Source organism: Apteryx rowi, unplaced genomic scaffold, assembly GCF_003343035.1.
Source record: "Apteryx rowi isolate R43461 unplaced genomic scaffold, aptRow1 scaffold_819, whole genome shotgun sequence".
In the NCBI taxonomy this organism is placed as follows: Eukaryota; Metazoa; Chordata; class Aves; order Apterygiformes; family Apterygidae; genus Apteryx; species Apteryx rowi.
The window spans coordinates 46,132-66,013 of record NW_020451115.1 but is presented as its reverse complement, the minus strand read 5'-3'; the positions used below and the strand labels follow the sequence as shown (position 1 = coordinate 66,013).

At 45.0% G+C, this 19,882-nt stretch overlaps 1 protein-coding gene across 2 annotated transcripts in view; it reads right to left on the bottom strand.

The window, feature by feature from the left end:
* The window catches only part of SCML4 (Scm polycomb group protein like 4), a 55,890-nt gene that overhangs the window by 11,261 nt on the left and 24,747 nt on the right, over nt 1–19,882 (bottom strand). For both annotated transcript variants that reach the window (XR_003257441.1, XM_026089483.1), the window contains exon 5: nt 3,865–4,131. Coding sequence is in view for 1 of the 2 variants with exons in the window: in XM_026089483.1 (XP_025945268.1) it covers nt 3,865–4,131 (267 nt within the window). In the remaining variant the exon portion in view is untranslated. The remainder of the gene's footprint in view (nt 1–3,864; nt 4,132–19,882) is intronic.

Genomic DNA, 19,882 nt, shown 5'->3' with positions numbered 1-19,882 from the left:
AAAAAAAAAAAAAAAAAAAAACCTCACTAAACAGGGACAGGAGGAAGGCTTTGTAGAAGAGACTTCCCTAAAAGGATGGGGCACAGCAAACAGAAAAAGATGCTGTCGCTAGCAGAGACAGCATGAGCAAAGTGGGACTATGGGAGACTATAAGTGCAGAATAGGTGCAGGCACGGTGAGATTTGCTAAGCTGCAATCAGCAGAGAGCTCAAGGTCGCGTTTGGCATGTCCACGCCACCTACGCAAGCCGGTGGCTGTCGGTTCCTGCGGATGCAATGTGGGGCAGAGCCCCTCGGTGCGGGGGGACAGCGGTGGCCAGGGCTGCAGCCCTGCGAGCAGCCCCAAGTCTGGCTGGGGGAAACACAGCCGCGAATTGACATGAAATATTCACTTAGGCTCTTCTTGTTTCACCTCTCTTTTGTAGAGAGAAGGGAAAAGGCACCTCACTGAAGGCATCCAACCTTTCAGGTTGTGAACGGCCTCCAAAATGGACATTTCTGCATTTGCCGAAGCAGCGGTGCCCAGCACTGAGCCCAGCAGTGCCATCGGGACCTCCTTGCCACTGCCTTGGGGAGAAGCTGGATCTGGCCCCTATAACGCGCTCACAGCACTGTTCTGCAAAAAGAGAAACTTCAAACCCTGCACCCCAAAATATTTTCAGGAAATAAATATATTAGCAAGTTGTAATACCTTGGTGACAAAGGTCCTCAGGTGATAATAATTAACTGCTAATATTGAATAATGAAATCTAAGTAAAAACAACAAGCTGCAGAACAAGGTTAAGGTTATTATGTTGTGGTTAAATATGCAATTCTTCATACTTGGAAGTAAAGGGTTTGTTTGTCTGTTATGTAAGCAGGGCTTGGAAAGGTTTATGATGTCCTTGACTATTCCTTCTCTGATTTAAGAGCTTCAATTTGGCAAATGATGACAGGAAAGTGCATGTTTATCTGCTAGCAGCCCCAACTGGTTTTCTGAAATGAGATTTTTTTTTTTTTTTGGTTTGGAATTTTTTAGCATAATCACAGAGAATTAGGCATTGAGCTTCCAATCGCATTAATGAGAGCTTTGAGGCTTAATCTCATCCATTCTGCTTGAAAAACATGTTCTGCTAGGCACTGTAATATGCTTTATAGTTATGATTTTTCCATGATATTTGCCCACCATGATAAATAAGGCATTCTATTTTTCAAAAATATCAATAAATAAAGAGGATTGGCTTGAGGTTTCAGAGACAATTCTTTCCCTTTTTAATGAGCCCTGCCCATCCCTGCCTTGTAAGTACGCAAACTGAGAAGAATAAGAACAGATTCTAGCATGCACCAATTACTCATCTTTGCTTGCTTATGATTCAGCAGCATATAAATTATCTCTAGAAAGAAGATAAACACACACAGAAGCATCACAGTGAGAGCACAGATTTCTAAGACCTTTGCAGGAGAGATTTTGCAAAGACAGTAATCAGACTCTTGCATAGCTGCACTGAGGCAATTTCAGAAGAATGCATATTTTAAAAGTCCAGCATTGCCAGTAAAAGCAGAAGGAGCATGTTAGGTGACAAATACAATAGCTGTGAAGAAATAGGGCCTCTACATTTAAGGAGAAGCAGACAATGCTTTGTAAAAATCTGTGGTAAGACTTGCAGCGTTATTGAGAAGCACTTCAGAAGAGATGCTATCGCAGGCAGAAGAAGAAACAAAACCAGGCTGTCGCTACAAACAGGACAGTTTCTTTAACACTAGAAATGATATCGTAATAAATCTGTGGGCACCTTGACTTCATGGATGTCACTGCATTGCAAATCACAGCCGCCGAGAACTGCCTGGCTGTAGTGGAGAGCAAACCACCCTCCGCGGACTGCAGCAAACTCTCTGCTGGGGTCTCTAGAAAGCAGCTGGGGAGTTTGGAGGAAATGCAATGGATGGTAGTGGCACAGATGTGCACTAGCCATTTGTGCTTACTTGCAGTGGTGCATACTGGTAGAGCACCTGGAATACAGAAGGAGATTGCTCTTCCTCCTGTTGGAGCCCTTGATGGGAAGCCCATCTCTGTATGGGTTTGCATGTGTTTTTATGTGCAGGCCCTAATGTACAGTGGATGATACCAGGACTAGTAAGTTGTTAATAATTATAAATAAACAGCATCAACAAAGTAATAACAGTTTTAGTGATCTTCATTGCATAACTACCAGTTCTAGAGAGCCTGTATTGTTTCCTGAGCTGGCCAAAATGCCTCAGTGGTCTGAGATGAGCTAGTCTTTGCAAGTATCAAATGTGTGAAAAAATACCAAGCAGTTTTGGGGGGAGTCTTTTTACCCCCAAGTGTCTTACGTAGCAGCTTGAAGCCACTTACAGCTGTTTCAAAACTGCTGGGGTGGCTACAAAGCAAGAATATGCAAAACCACTTGCAGTTTTCAGGGGAAATGCAAGGACAGAAAGGCAGTGTAATGAGTTAATGTGAGACAAAGGGGCTAAGGGGAACCAGCAAGGCTTCTGCAAATATATCAAAAGAAAAAAAAATACTAGAGTGACAGTAGATTCCATTAATAAACGAGGAAGGGAAAGAAATTAATGACAAAAATGGCTGGGACTCTCAACTCCTTTGTTAGATCTATCTTCAAGATGAGAAATGCATAAATGAAGCTTGAATAATTAGTAAGGGGTGAAGACACTGTTAGAATCACTACTGATAAAGACCTGTTAATAGAGAACTTGGAAAATGCAAACAAAGACAAAGTTAACAAAAATTAAGAGCATTAGCTAACAAATTTGATGAACCTAGATCATTTCTGGGGGAAATTGTGGAGAACTGGGGATATAGCAAAAAGTTGAGGAAACACAAGTATAATACTGATTTAGAAACTAAAAGGGGAAGTAACAGCGATGCTCTGACCACTACACTCAGACCTAGAAGCCTCTGTCTGAGCACTAAACCACATTTGCAATCGCCACAGCCAATTTTCTCCCAATTCTGTGAGCCCCAGCTGCCGGCTTGTTCGCTGCCTGGTCCTGCAAGCTGCGCTGTTGCACACCTGATTCCCCATTTGGTCCCACTTGCCCCCCGGCTTGGGGGCCCCTCAGCTGTCGGACATGTCTTCCTGCAGGCAAGGCCACCGAACCCATTTTTAAAAGGGGCTTTGCACCAGCAGAACAGCACAAATGGGCAGAGCAACCAACCCAGTGAACCTAAATCCCAGCAGGGCAAGGGACAAAAATATGAAGAGGGAGGAAAAGAAAGGACGGTGGTCCCCATGGCATCCCTTGCATTCAGTGGAAATACTTGTTGCAACTTTGCTTCCCTGAAGGATAGCAGAGCCTTGAGCAGAGTGCTGGATAATTTCTAAAAATATATGTTCTGCTGGGCAGTCTTTTTCAAACAAAATCTGATCCAGTTTATGATTAAAGGGACAGAGTGGGCTATGCAGCTAGGAAGAAAAACCTTTCGCTGAAATGATTTGAGGCTGGCACTGATATTTGGGTTTGCTCTGTATCATACCTTGTGCACAGATGGTATCATGCGGTTAAGCAGTATCAATCTTGGGGAGCAATGCTTTATGTATTAATATTTATATCTGTAAGTCAATAATGCCAGTTGTGATTGCTACATGATTATACATAATACATCTGTTTACATAATTAATAACAACACTAGAAAACATTCACCTTTTTACCTAATGATGAACAGATTGATTTTCTGTCTATGCAGGTTATTATTTCTCCTTCTAAGTGGAAACATGTGTGGTCTGGATGGATGTTAACCCAGACCCATCTCACTAATTTTCCTGGGGGTTTGGGAGTGAGTAAAGACGCTGGTGTGGCACCAGCATAGCAACATGCACTGCTTAAAGGGAAGATGTTATATTACCACTTCTGTTTCCTTCAGGATAGGTCCCATTCCTAGTCGGGCTGGAGGTCAGATGCCACAGGCCAGTAGAGGAGGATTCCCCTGAAGACATCTGGGCAGGACGATGGCTGCAGGTGGACGAAGAGCCTCCGGCAAGATGCCCATCCACAGGGCTCGGCCGTGTGCTGTACATGGAGCCCATGCAGCTGCAGGCCGAGTTGGCAGGGTCCACGCTGTAGCACTTCATGTTCACAGGATCAGCCAGGTAATCCTCAGGTATGACCATTTCTGCTCAGGAAGCCAAGAAAGAGAAAGAGAGATCAGTAAAATGGAATCAGTATTTATTTTATTATTTATTTTATTATTACAAATATATATATTTTTTGCCAATGCTCCCTTTTTTTGGCAAAAAGTTGAGCTCCATTTCCAGTTACCCAGAAATTCAGTTACTCCAATGCCTGGAGGGATCATTGCTGAGCATTAATAAGTAATGAAGGGAGGCACAACAGCTCGGAAGTCAGCAGAGTCACAACAGGGAAGGCTTGGGCTTGATGAGACTCATTGGCATCCGTGTTGGTTCACCACGACATTCTCTGTGCAGTCCAAGGCACTGACCGGCAGGCCCCAAAGGAGGACAGAGGCAAGTCTCATTTGCCTAATGGTGCTCCATGAATACCACAGAGACTGGAGCATTTTGTAGCTGTTGCTCTCTCTGTCTTTCATTTAAAAACATAGAAGTTGAAGGTAAGAAATAAGAGGACAACAGGACAGACAATTTATCGGTTATTAATGCCTGCCATCCAATAGGAAGAAAAAAAGGTAATAAACCAAAGTGTTCTGGCTGCAATTACCAAAATTCATCAGAAAATATACTCAGCTCCAGACATCCATCAGGTCCCCTATTCCACAAGGAAAAGAGACGTGATGACTCATGAGCACTCCCAAGTTTTATTACCAGCGGAGATGTATGGCTGAGCTGCTCAGGGAYGGTTCAGGTTCAGACATATGCACCAGCATCCCAAATGCAAACCATTGCTCTGACCTGGTCCTCTTCAGCTGTGTACTTCTGAATTGGTAACCATTTAATCACAGAGTTTCCTTTCCTCTGCGTGGCACTTTTCATACTGAGTTCGTGGGGTAGGTATAACATTTCCTACTCATGGACAGATTTTCAACTGCTTCCACCTTTCTACTTCCATTTGGGCTGGGCTGTGCTATGCCTGGTGCCTGCCTCAAGCCAAATTGGTCTGCAAACTTTCAGCCAGAATCGTTCAGCTCCTTCCAGAAGGCAGAGAAGGAAAAAGTGCTTTATTCTGCAGTGTTAAAATTGAAATTAAAATGCTGCTGACCTCTCCTTTGTGAAGTGCTGGTGCCTCCCGACATCAGGGTGAGGTGAAGCATGTGCATTGCTCATGGGCCTTGCAGACAGGCACGAGGCTGGAGAGCCTCAGGAGTCACAAGTCCAACCCCAAGTTTTGCAGTACAAAGATTTTTTTTGCCAGTTCCTCTCAGACTTGGATGCTACCTCCAGCTCTCTGCCACCTCCCTTGGCTGGACTGAGACCCAGTCTCTTCCTTGCACAATCTCCATGTCTCTGTCCCGTTCTCCATGTCTGGCCAGTCCCAGTCTCCTCCCAACAGGACTCGTTCAAGCTCCTTCTTGCATTTTTTTGTCTTCATGAAACATAGTCACGGCCTTTTTTTCCCATTTTGCTGGGGCTCTTCCTCCACCTCAGTCACCCTGCCCTTCTCCCTGCCAAACCAGCCCACCAAGCTTGTCTCCATCCCTGCCACTGCAGGTGGGATGCACCACATCTCCTCACTGCCGGGGAGCTGTGGCCAGGGCAAGAGGGGAAAGAAAAGCACTCACCAGCCTCCTCCCCGCGACAACCTGACTTGTCTCAAAGCCTTGCTTTTCCCTGGGGCTGTAATTTAGGGGTCCTGTAAATTCTTGGAGGAGAGCAAGAGGGAAATGAGGCTTCCTCTGTGTCCCCCAGGGACACCCCCAAAATGTCATGTCTCTTTCCTTGCCTGAGTTCACATTTTCCTTCTGAGATATTGCATAGCCTTGTCAAGTAATGGGTAGCATTTATGCTGTAATTTATGCTTCAGACCCCAAACCCTATGGCTAGGATATGTTGAGGCTGTATATAATATGTTTTTTCTTACAATTTACATTTTTACTCCTTTCCCTTAAAAAACCCTTGGCAGCTGCATACAATAGTTGATATTAAACAAACATGATTTAGGCTGACAAGTCAAATACTCAAAAGTTGGTCCAAGATGGCATCCTTGTCCACGTGTCATGACACAATCTTTTGTTACACGATCACCTGACTTTTCATTTGTTTGCTTCTGTCTTTTTAAGCTTTGTCCCATTTTGGGCCAAGGCTGGATTCACTATAAAGCAAACATCAGACATGAAGGACAGTCTTAAATATAAAGTTTCCTCACTTTGGGGCATTTGCTTTTGCAACTGCAAGCAACTTTCTTTTAACAGCATTTTTTGCCCTACATAATTTGGATTCTTACAACATACATTCAGGTATCCTGCTGCTTTCTGCCAGGGCTTTCTGAGCTTGATTCTTGCACAAATACAAATATCGTGTAATTCAACTGAACTCAGTGGAGTTCAGCTAACATAATACTAGCATAAGAGAAATGGGAATCACACACTCTGAAGCTTTCTCCCTAGCCTCCAACAGATGCCAAAATTGTATTGCAATTGAGCTAAATACCTTGCTTTTCAGACTCCTCCTAATAAACCAAAGAAAATCCAGTCAAGCTTTCTCATTCAAAGGAATTTAATTACTGTGTAGAACACTTGCAATAAAAGCTTCTTACACATAAAGAAGACAGCTCTTTCGGTAACATCCTGCCTGAACCACATGGAATAATTATGCCTCTTGTGAATCATTACCTCTTTATTCCAGGAAAAGAATGCTCTTTTAATATGATTACAATATGAAGAAGATACAGACTATCAAAACAACAAACAGAACATTAAAAGAGCCCTGCTAAATAAACAGCATACAGCTTTTATTACTGTGGATATAAATGACTCCAAAATTTGCAAGTGGACACTGGGGATTTTTCAGCTGATGTCAGACTCTCTCAGTAGTGTGTATAAAATAAGTCCTGCACTGACGATTTCCCCCATGGAAGGACACCTATGAGTTGTGTAAGAAACTTTGACTAGGAGCTAGGTGATGTCAGTTATGTGCTGACTCTAAGACTCTTTTCTTGATCTAGGTCAATTTATTCCACTTGTCTCTGCTTTGGGCTCCTCAGGAAAGGAAATCTGAAAAGTGACATTCATGTTGTCATTAGACAGTAAGAACAGTCTCAAACAGCCGGGTTTCAAAACAAGCCTTTTAAGAGTTCCTGATCTTCAAGCTGACATGTCTCGTCAGTAGGCTACAAGAACAATGAACCAGAGAGTCACTTCCCTGACCAAGAGGAGCTCTTGAGGAAAGGCAGGTCATGGTTAAATTAAAGAAAAATAGACTGTGCTTTCAAGTATGTGTGATTAAACATTTTAGCTGATACAGTTTTTAAAAAGTGCTGGTCAGCTTCTGTGCTCTCCACTGAGCGCGAGCTGCTTTGTAAAACTGCACTAGTTGATGAGCCCTGAGCAATCACCTTTTCTTCTAGCTGGGATGTGTCAGTCAACAGCTGGGGCCATGTTCACATGCTGCTTTGTTCACAGAAAGCCACCTATCTGTGGGGGAGTTGCTGCAGCTTGTACCCAGGCCACACACACCTGAATTTGCTTTTCCATGGAAACAAAGACATGGGGAGATGGAGGACAACAGGGTCTGCTCTCTCTCCCTGTTTGGAGTTAGGACATGCTGGGTTGTGACCACGGCCTGGAAAGTGGGAAGCACTCCCAGGTCCTGCAATCTCGACATTACCAGAGCAGCTGTGCCTCAAAATTACCTAAAACATAGTGCTTTGACCAGCATTAGGAACTGAGCTTGGAGAAAGCATTAAAGTGCTTCAGCCCCAAAAGAGAAGGAGAGACCCCAGCTAACAAAATGGGAGAAAACTGGAGGAGTAACGGTTAGTCAGACAGGAAGGAGAGGATGGTGGCGTGGAAGGGGATCACAGACAGACAGGCAGGGATTGCTACTGTCTGCTAAAGATCCTAGTTTAAAATAGGCTGCTTAGCTGGCAGCCCAGGCCATGACCAGTCACGTGTGCGCCAAAGTGCTTGGCCCACTGGCTGCCCTGGCCTGGCTGTACCTCACAGGCAGGACTCCCTGTGATCCCTGTGCACTGGGGTGCTCAAGGGAGGGCACCCTGGGAGGGGACACGTGCAAAGCCTCTGTGCGCACAGCCTAACTCCATGCAAAAGATGCAATGTTGGTTCACAGAACTGCAGGACTACAGAATGGCTGAGGTGAGAAGGGACCTCTGGAGATCATCTAGTCTAGTGCTCAAAGCAGGGTCACCTAGAGCAAGGTGCTCAGGGCAGTGTCCTGTCAGGGTCTGAGTATTTCCAAAGGTGTGGTTTTATGGTGGATAAGCAAGTGAGAAGTTTGCTCTGTCAGAAAAAATCCCCCTCCAACACTGCATTGCCTTGTCAAACTATTGCATTTCACAGGAAAGAAGTGCAAGCTCCAGCAGAGACACTGGTGAGAGATGAATATTTCAAGGCATCAGGTGGGGTCTCTTGTCTATGCAGCAGTCTGCCCTGACCACAGTGCAGATCTCTGTGGAAGGAGTTTGCCTCCCTCCCCCAACCTTCCTGGAGAGCTGTGGCAATCTGCTTCACAGCTTTGGCCTTATTGGGCTTATCTACAATCAAAGTAGTAATACTGCTGCCTCCTTACCCACCAGGGCAATCCTTAGGTTAACCCCCTTTTCCAAGATTAAAAGTGCACATTTGTCACTGCGGGCTTTTGCTGAATCTGTGTACTTTTGGTGATGGAGAGAAGCGATGTGCACACGTGCTTCCCTCACCCTAATCCTGCCCCCCCACATCTGCTCCCCTTTTTGCCCTCAGAAAAGGTGGGATAAATGGCCATTCCCAGAGCACTCTTCAGCCCAGGGCCAGAGCAATCTGAATTCTGAAACTTGATTTTTCCTGCTCCAACCGGTTGCCCAGGGCTAGGTGAGAGGCTTGGAGAAAGAGTTTACAAGCGCCAGTGACCTATTTTTCTCCCTAATTCACTGTGGAGCAGCAGAGAGATGCCCGCCCCATTGCCTTCCTTCCAGCACCGCTTTCCCTTGGTTTCTTCAAGTGAGGAACTCGAGGACCAGTCTAGAGCCCATCCCTGCAGGTCTGTGCCACCACGTGGTCACTGCATTACCTAGCGAGGGTGCCAGCTCTGGGCGTTGCTCGCAATCTGCACTGCCATTGCTTGAAGAAAAGAAATCTCTAGACTTCAAAGCTTGACATCATGACCTAAATGCAAGTGACGCTGGAACATATGTTTCCTCGGTAGAATAAATGATATTCCTCTGGAATGAATAATTTTCAGAAAGGGAAACTGCACAGAGCAGTACGAAAGGGAGGTATTTGCCCTGTGAGCCCTGCTCTGCGATGGCCTTCCAACCCCAGCAGAGCTCCCCATGTGTGGCAAGCAGGTCCAGGGGACTTCGACTGCACAGAGATTCATTATCCCACCAGCACTTCATGTCAGGAGGAGGCAAGTGCATTTCATGCCCCCATCCCAGAAGCAGGGAGAGTGTGTGGGAATGTGAAGGAGAAGAAAGTGCCTGGGAACCATCGGTATGCATTTACCAAGGTAAATCATGCCTGACCAACCTGATTGTGCTCTGTTGTAATATGACTGAGTTTGTGGGCAGGGGGAGAGCAGTGCATGTCATTTACCTTGATTTTGCCGGGTTTTAAACACTGTCTCAGGCCCTGGGGGTTGTGGCAGACAGCGAGCTGTGCGTGAGACAGCTGGGGGCCCTGGCAGCAGGGGCCAACAGCATCCAGGGCTGTATTAACAGGAGCAGAGCCCACAGATTGAGGGAAGTGATTATCCCCCTGCACTCGGCACTCATGAGAGTGCATTTAGGTACTGTGTCATTTTGGTCTCCCCAGTACAAGACAGACATTGCCAAACTGGAGCGAGTTCAGCATAGGGCCACTGGGACAGGCAGGGGCTGGAGCACTTGTGCTGCAAGGAGAGGCTGAGGGAACTAGGCTTGGCCAGCCTGGGAAAGAGGTGGCTTCAGGGGGACTTAACAGCAGCCCCCCAGCGCCTACAGGGAGGTCACCGAGAAGATGGAGTCAGGCTCTTCAGTGGTGCATGGTGGGAGGACAAGGGACAGCAAGCAAAAATTGAAACGAGAGTGATTCAGACTGATATAAGGAGAAATGTTTTCCCCATGAGGACAGTGAGGCAGTGGAGCAGGTTGCTCAGAGAGATTGTGCAGTCTCCGTCATTGGAGGTTTTCAAGATCTGACTGGACAAAGCCCTGAACAACCCAGTCTGATCCCATGGCTGACCTGCTTGAGCAAGAGGTTGGACTAGAGACCTCCTGGAGTCTCCTCCAATCTCATTTATCCTCTGATCCTGTGATCAACGTCTTCTCCACTCTGAGAAGCAGCCCCATGGGGTGAGGGAGGACTGTGGCAAGGGCGCATGCAACAGGGGCCCAGAGCCTGCATTACAGCGGCACAAGAGGCAGCAGGAAGGACAGGCTCTGCTGGCTGGAAGTTCACAGAAGACTGTGGGAGCTTTGGGGGTTCGTATTTCTCTATCTTTCTGTTAGTTTGCACCACAAAGAAGAAGCTGCACGAGTCAGGGCTTGAGCAATAATCTGTATGAAAGTATCTGCATTTTGTAAGCTCCCAGAGGGCCTTGCAAAGTGCATGGCTTTCACAGCTACTAATCCCACTTTGACCAATTAGGAAGAAAATATATTTTCTGAAGACAATAGAAGAAAACATAACTTTCTATTGAGGTTTACAATGCAACAGTTTCATAAATCTGTAGCTTAGCCCTTCTGTATTCTGTCGCACTTCTGTATTTTATTTTCTAGGTAGTCAGCGGAAGAGCACACACTACTGAAAAATTAGTATGCAATGTCTTATAGCATGTTATATGAAAGAGCTGCTTGGAGCCTTTGCTTTGAGCACAGTAGTCTCCATTACAACTGTTCACCAACCTGAGATGATCAAGCCATTTTGAATTAGTTTTCCTTTCCATAAATGGCCCAAAGGTGGCTAGTTTGGAAAGTCCAAAGCTGTTATACCCAGCATACCTTAAACTCAGCAAAGGAGGAACGAAAAATGACCTGCTTTCCCAATCTAAAATACAAGTTTGCTTAGCTGGGATTCTTAAAGTAGCAACTTCTAGGTTTCCCAGCAAGGCTTCTGAAGATGGACCACTGTGAGTTAAACAGCCTGAGACCTTGGAGAGAGGACCTCAAATCCCAGCTCTGCTACAAACCTCTGGGGTGACCTTGGGCATGCCAACCATCATTTCTGGGCCCCAGCTCTCCATTAGGATGAAGAATACTTGTTCTGTCTCTCACATCTATGATGTGTAAGTCTTTTGTCTCTGGGGCATTTGTATGTCACTACAGTATGCCACATGGAGGTGTACTGTATGCGTGTATACAGAACGTATATAATGGACCTTTGATAGCATCTGGGAATAGGGATGCTCCAGAAACACAAAAAAATTGTATTTCACATTGCGCATTAGAAAATCAATTTCAAGTCAAGCAGGAAATGAAGAGGAGAGTATACTCAGGAAGGATGATTCTTAGCTGACATTTTCTTAGGCAGATCTAATCTCTCACTTTTCTTCAGTTTTTCTAAAATAAAAATTAAATCAACTAAAACCTTTCCTTCCTCCATGAGGCAAAAGCTCTATCTGCACTCCAGAGACACTCCTGTCCTCTCCAGTCTGTCCTGTCTCCTCCTGGGCCAAACACAAGGACTCATGCCACTTTCCTCACCTGCTCCTGCTCCCATGTTTCTTCTTGTGTTAAATCCTTCTCTCCTTTGATGTATCAGACTCCTTTAGCTAACCTTATATCCCCCATCTCCTTCTCCCCCCTCTGCCCTTCCCCATTATCCCTTTCTACTGCTTCTTCCATTACATTCCCACATCTCGACCTTGCACCAACTCTAATGTTGCTTTACATGCCAGCAACATCACCCTTTTCTATTTTACCAGCTCCTTTTCTATTTCCCTTTTCTGTTTTCCCTCTTCCTGCTGTGCTGACCTGCATATCCATTTCTTCCACAGACTGTTCCCATTCAATTCATCTCACCTGTTCATTCATCTGGCTATCCCTTTCCTGATGCCTTCAGGCCTTTCTCTGGGCTTGCCCACAGATTGCTGCTTGGACAGCAGAACCTGAGGTCAGGGCAGATTTACCAGCAAACTTAGACCAGAGAGCCTGTGGGTGCCCATACCCAATTAACAGGGTGTCTTCTGCACACCCACAGAGAAGCTTCATCCAGGTAAAGCTTGTTCACGCCTTGCTCAGGAGGCTGCGCTGAGGATAAATCCATTGCTTTCATTATTAACCTCCCCCTGACTTTGTTCCCACCACCCTTCCCAGGGTGGGACGGCTGAGACATGCAGGTGAGCCTGCATCAGGGCATGCAGAGGCTGGGTGCCAGCGGCTGCACGTGGCTCAGGGAGAAGGAAAGAACTGATCAGCTTACCAGTGTATGCTTTTATACTTCACGTGTTACAGCAGTGTCTTAACTCCACATCCTGAGCCTCAAACAGAGCCTGGGGACAGCTGGTTGGGGCTGTGCTGAGGCCAGAAGTGGATCAGCATTCACAGCAATGTTAGCAGTTTCATGTGGCATACAATTACCTTATTTTTAGTCATTCTTAATAACAATGATGAATACCACTGCCTGCAACACAGCTCAGAAGCCATCTGTCTGAGATCACCAACCCAAGTATTACAGCTGAATTATAAACTGCAGACATCGGGAGCGAGGCACCCCTAAGCCCAGAGACCAGGACATGTTTGTTCAGAGCCTTGCGCTTGGTCTAATGAGCTGTGTCTAGACTTGGGCATCTTCAGTCTGCCTTTCTGTCTCCACAACACCAGTTATTAATCTACAAATGCTCTGGTTGAAGCCACACAGAGGAACCTCTGCCAAGAAGTCCCAAGCAAGGCTCTCAGAAGCAAAACCCTTCAGCCAGGCTTCTCGGCAATGCCATAACCCACCACAGTGCTCCAGGGCGCGGGACTTGCACGCTCCTCGTGCTGTCCCTGCCACACACGCTGCACAGGGAACGCTCATGGAAACCCTCACCAGCACTTCTGAGATAAACCACAGATTTCCTCTTAAACGCACCAGTAGCTTCCTGGGACACCTGCCCTTACTTCTAGACTAATACTTTTCTCTAATGTCATTTCATAACCCCTTACCCCACCACCTGCAAAGCTTTATCATTTTATTTGCTCTAATTAAATTCCCCATTAACATCTTTTCCTCTCAGCCAATATAGATTTCTTCCTTTCTTTTTTCTGCCTGCACTCTTCCTTTTTTTATCTTGTCTCCTGTTCCTCATAGTGTTTAGTGATGGGCTTTGCCCTCTGACCCTTGCCTGTACCTTTTTAAGTGCTACCATATTTTTTCTATAATGGGTTGACCAGATGTGAACTCTATATTTTAAGCAGCATGATATCATAGCTTCTCAGACGTCTCCTCTGTTGTAGCTGGGGACAGTCTTTTCTCATCTCCCAGTCATTTTGAGAGGAGCCAACTGCAATGTCAAAATCCCTTTAAAAGGTTCCTTCTACATTTTTCCCTTCATGTGTATTTTTTTCTTCCCAAGCCTGGTTCCAGCTCCCTGCACGAGGATGGCATTTGTCATATTCGTATGCCAGTGGAGGGGACAGTTTTAATCAGCTGCTGAGAGTCTCTGAAAAAAGGCTGAGTCTCACTGGCCAGTGTCACCCATTTCGCCCCCACTCTGAACTTTAGTTTACTGATTTGCTCTTGCCAAGAACTGAGTAAAAGAGATGCAGGGTCTGACTCAGGAAGTTTCTCACTCTGGTGTTTTGACAGAGAGAAACACTCTAATCATTATGGTTCTTGTTAATAGGCTCCCTAATTAGCTATATTTCTCCTCCTTTCGTTGAGACTGCTAGGAGCACAGCTTTACGAACCTGCGTGACTCTTTCATCCTACCTCACGCCCATTTCTTTCTTCTTTAGTTACGAAGTTTGGCATGAGTCGCCAGATGCTCTGTGGCTCAGTAAGCAATACACTTCAAGGAGGAGCTCCAAGCAAATGCCTGCTTTTTAATGTGTGCTGGGGAGAGGGTCACAGTTATATTAACTGTCCATTATAAAGCTTTTGATACAACACGTGCCTGTATTTAGAAGACATGTGATGTTTTTGTCTAATGAGCTCCAGTTAGCAAGGGTTAGATAATCTGCATCTCAGCCTTCATGTAAGAATGAAAAAAAATATGTGGGAAAACATAAAAAGCAAATGCAGAAATGCAGAGAAATTACTTCAGTGGAGTTTAACCATCGTTTCCATCTCGTCTAAATCTGAGATAATGGAGAGGGAAAGAGCAGAGAGACCTAAATGGTATTTACTAGAAAGACATGCCTTGGTTCTGATCTGCTATCTTCTATTTTAACCTCAGCTCTTAAAAGATTAAAAAATAACTTTTTCTGTGTCTGTCAACCACCCTCATGCATTTCCGTCCAGTCAGAAATGGACCATACACCTTATTTTCCTTGTAGCACAAGCCTACATGTATCTATCCAAAGATAAGAGCCTCCTGTGATGGATTAAGATTTCCAGCTCTGCCTACTGTGATTTACTTTGGGATTACAGCACCGGCCCTTTTCTTTTAGCTCCGTTGCCAGTCCGGACGTGCAACACAATGGAAATATGATGTGGCCCCTTCATAGGCATTTCTGTGGGGTGTCAGCACCATGTGCTTGCTCGTGCATGTACCCCCTCTGTGCACAGTCGGCCAAGAGCCAGCTCTTGCACCCCTGTGTCTATTGCCGGTGCATACAGATGCTCTTCAGCGCTATACTTAAACAGGCATCGTCTTGCTATGCTCTAGCTGCCAAAAAATATTCTGTGGTAGCTGAAATGCAGAATCCCCCCAGGAGAGGCTGCCAGTCAGTTAACATCAAGAATCTAAATTTTACAAAATCCAATGTTGTCCTGATTACAAGGACTTCAGCGTAGGCAATTTTTTTTTCATTATTTAAACAATTTCCCTTGTGTGTTTGCAGCCTAGACAACAGCCACATTGTGTTTAATGCAGTAGAACTGGGAAATGAAACTGGCTGGGAGCAGATCAACATGGTTTTATTGTCCAAACTGAGTAAAAAGGTAGAGCAAATTCGCAAGCTAGCTGGTGACAAATAAATCAGATTTAATAATAAAAGGTGTTCGTGTGTATAAATAACCCATAGAGGATCTTTTTAAGGTATTTGGGGATGATTGAATAAATGCCTAGTGTTGCAATGGAGACATCTGAGTCCTACCTTACAGTGTAAGCAAATTGTTGATACTGAATATCCATGAGTGAAGGCAAAGGGACTACAATGACCTAGGGATTTGGCCTTTAAAAAAATTCTTCCTTTGGTCTCTTCCTCCTGATTTCAGACCTGCTCCTTCATTCTCTTACCTTCTCCCTTCACTTTATTTTACACCAAAGTGTACATCACGAAACAGAAATTTATCAGGGTTTTATAGTTTGGTGTCTTAGCATAGCAATAGTTCTTCACTGACAGAGGGAGACAAGAGAGGCTGCAATCAATCTTTGCTGTCTCCAGCTTCTAGCAGTAGCTAGAGGTGCTTTTCTATCCAGGTAGTTCATAATGTACCCCATATGCTTATAAATCAGCATTGATTAGCAAGGTATACCCAGTAGCAAAAAAACCCTGTATATAGAATACACTGTATGAAAACTACTGTGTTATGTGGAAATTATGCATTCCTATGTATGCTATATACTAGGATTCTGTGCAGATTAAGTACTTAATGCATTTTTGTTCTATTATCACCGTGATGATTTTCCCTGAATTATATTGGTCAGTACTGACTTAAAATATTTAACAGTGATTTTTTGCTTCAAAAACAAATTATTTGAGACATGTTAACTGAGATGTCTGGAGTAAAGTGTAGTAACTGCAAAATAAATTTTACCCATTAGTTGCTCATTAATAACTAACAGCCTCATTCAAAAATTAGGCAGTGTATGTATAAAGTATGGGCTTGTGCATGTGTTTATATGCAGGTATAGGATTTTTTTATAAAGTCTTTCTTCATTTCTCTGTGTCCAAGTCTGCAGCTCAGCTGGTCTTTCTGATATTTCTTCTGGTTTTTTTCCTATCATATAGATACCACATGGCTGGGCCCTAGAGCCTTAGCTCCCTTAGCTCCCGTGGCTCCCTGTGACTCCCCTGTGCTGCCAGGGAAGCCGGGCTTGCCCAGGGCTCAGCCCCAGCACTGCTGCTCTTTCCTTAACCTTGGCTTCCCCGCTCAAGTCTACTGAGCCGCTGCCTCCTTTTCATTTAAATCCCTCCTGCAACCTCACTCCTTCCTTGATGCCCACCATAAAGAGCTTCATTGCTCAAAACATGCTGTTGTGGCTTATTTTCAGTGAGAGATGAAGACACACTTGACTTGACCCGTTCCGGAGCAGTAACGCTCATCACCTTGCACCCTTACCTTCCTCACTGCTGCCAGCAGCCTCTGCCCTCCCAACAGAAGCACCGAGCTCCCTGCCTTTGTAGCCACGTGATGCGCTCTTGTGACTCGCTTAATTGCTTTCATCTCCTGCTCTGCCCTCGTTTTGCCAACAGATGAATGTTCTCGAGGCAGATGCTGCATGTTACTACATTCCAAAAAGCACTTTGATGCACTCTGTGTAATTACTGCTAATAAATAAATCCTGAGGAGCTGGGGAGCCCTGTTGATTTAACAGGGGCCAAGACTTTTCAAGACAAACGGGATGTTTTGTTTCCACAGAACTGGAAATGCAGTGGTGCGGGGGTTTCCCTTTGCTCGGTAGCAAAATGGGAATGGAAAGACAAAAAAGGTAAAGGAGAAGGAGACATATTATCTTTTAATTTGAAAGGTTAAAAAGAGAGAAACACGGGGGAAAAACTGAGCTGAAAAACTGAAGAACATCCAAGAAAAAATCAGTAAGCTCCCCTGAAAAAAATTCAAACTCCACTTTGAAACCTGTCAAATAAAAATGGCTTAAACACAACACTTCCCTTTAGCCCTTATTGACTGGCTCCACTTCTTCCCTATGGAGATGCAAATGCAAACCCTGTCRCAGGTTGCACATACAAAGCAGTCTCAGAAACTAGAGAATCTGCAGTACGACAAGACCCCTGAGTCCTCTTATCCAGACTCGTGAAACACGAGCAAGCCTGTATCTCTCATCCAAAACATTCCTAGTTCTGTCTTTTACTTAGCAAGCACTGACTTTGGTGACCCTCATAGCTCCCCTACACTCCCAAATCCATTTTTTCTGTTATCTTGGCTGCAACAGCAAGCCTGAAGCAAGGAACTACGTATCTAATTGCCCGCAGATTTCATGGGCCGTCAGAGCATACAGCGACACATAGCATACAGCTCACAAGTAACATTATCTCACATGGCATAAACTGGCACAAGGTAAGGATCTTCAGGATCATCTTTTTCTCCCTCGCATCTGTGGAAAGTCTGGTAGGTCATGCTGGCTAATATACATTGCACTTGGACAGGTGGTAAGTCTTTCATCATCAGTTGTGGCCTGTTGCCTGTCCAGCATCTGTTGATCTGACTGCTTGAAATACAGCTGTATTGGATCAGAGATATTTGTGTCGATATTTAATATTCTAAGAACAAGTTTAGGAATGGAAATTCATGTTTGAACTTTCACTTAAACCATTTAAAATGAAGGCATTGACTACTAACTCCTAACTTCGGACACCTCTTAAAGGACTCATATAGCCCTACAGAAAAGGTCTTTACAATCCTGTCAAGCTAAAACAGAGTCGCAAACACGCGATTCACTGACCAGGGCTCTAAACATCGCCTATGCATGCTCCCTGTGTGTAGCTGGTCCCACGTTGGCCCTGTTCCGCACAAGCCATCACTCTGAAAGTTTCACTGGTTGAATAAAGAAGGGCATTTGTGCTTTGCCTCATCTGTTGCTGAGAGGAGAATGTTTAACCACTTAACTTTAAAGAGGAGCTTTTCAAAAGTGATTTTTCTTCCCCCCCCCCAGGGTGAAGAGGTAAAACAGCCTGAAGGAAGCTGGGAAGGAGGGTTTGGTTTGGACTGACAGCTAGAGGGATGTCTGTTCACCCAAGGAAGCAAGACAGCTTTATTCCTTGGGATCCACAATTGTATAAACTTAAAGGGACAGAAAAGGATTTTTTTTCTTCATTTGGGGGTTAGCAAACAGTAAACATACAGCTTGAAGATCAGAAAGGCCAGCGTATTGAGTTCTGTCAGTTCTATGGAGTTCAGGTAAATTATACCATAGGTGAGCTTCATCTGTCCCATACATTTCTTATCCTTCTTCTTGCTAGAGCAAGATTTCATTACTGTTTCTGTTGGTCTAGATTTAAGGGACCCAAATACTAGACCCTCTACTACCACCTTTGGGAAACCACCTCACAGCTTAACAGATCTCACTGCAAGGAGCATTGCCTGACTCCCTCTTTTAATTCGCCCTCTTGCTTTGACTTTCTACCTCGCATATCATCCTAAGCAGTTCGTGTCCCTCCCTGGGATTTCTGAACGACCGGGTAACATGCAGCTCCAGCTGGATTTCCATCTCCTTCTGCTCTGTTGCAGAGTTACCACCTTTGATACTTCATCTCAGGGAACCAGTCCTGGGAATGGAGCTGCATCTCTGCTGCTGATGGGACCTCTGAGCGGGGTGTCCTCGGGGTGGGACACCCCTTCCCTGAACCTGCCGGGGTTGGGTCTGGAAAGAGGTGATGCAAGGAAGGAAGGAAGGGAGAAATGCCTGCAGCCATCCCACCCTTCCTCTGTCCCACTGCAAGCTCTACAGTCAATTCAAGTGCCCCAAAGACGAGACAAACATTTTATATTAGACTTGGCTGTGGCTGAATGGCTTGTACAGTTCCTCTGCTCCCTCTTTAAGTGTGACCTTAATATTTTATTTATTGTTTAAGGGATAATGTTCATGGTAGGGGAATATATGAGGCAATAAATGGCCTTTGCAGGTAATTAAACGCTGAAGAGAGCTCAAGCTATTGATAGCCATAAAAGCCATTTATTCTGAGTGTGCTGTGAAGCCAGGAGCACTGTTCCTCATAGCATGCAACAAGACAAGATTAAACAAGTCACAGCACTAGGAAGGGGAAACACAACATTTTTCTTGCCCTCCTAGGGCTTGAAATTTCTGAGCCACTGTTTATTAGGTACTTTGAGCAGAAAATATTGATCCTAATAATATGTAATTTTCTATCATGTTATTCTTTTTCCTAGCACAGTTTTAGAAGGGCTTTGCACTTGGTGGCAAGAACCATTGCCCTCATTGGACAGATGCTGAAAGAAAGGCACAGCAGGGAAGGGTGACTTGCTCATGCAGTCAGTGGGAAAGTCTCTGACAAAATCCAGCTCCTGACTCCCAGCCTGGTGTCTTGCCTACTAGTCACACTCTGAGAGTGCATTGCTATGGCACTTCTCATACAAGCTTTTCAAGTGCTTATATACATAAGGAACTCACCCTCCTGTATATATTGAAGCACTGATGTAGCATAGAGTGCCTCCACCTCCTGCTATGCTTCTGCTCTGTATGGGGGCCCTACCTCTAGCCACTAGCAGAAGAGGTGCTTTCTGCTGCAGACAGAGGTAGGGAACACCATATAGTATCTAAGTATACAATAGTTCCCTCCAATATACACATTTGACCTGACCTTGGGGAGAGGAGCAAGGCTGGAGGGCTCCTTCTTCACAGACCATCCTGTCTTCCCCACTGGTCAGGACAAGAATAGATGGTGGCCACATGAGTCTTTGGACAAAACAAAGGATTGCTGCAGCTACCACTTAAATGCAGCCACGCTCTCTGTGTGGAGAACAGCAATTG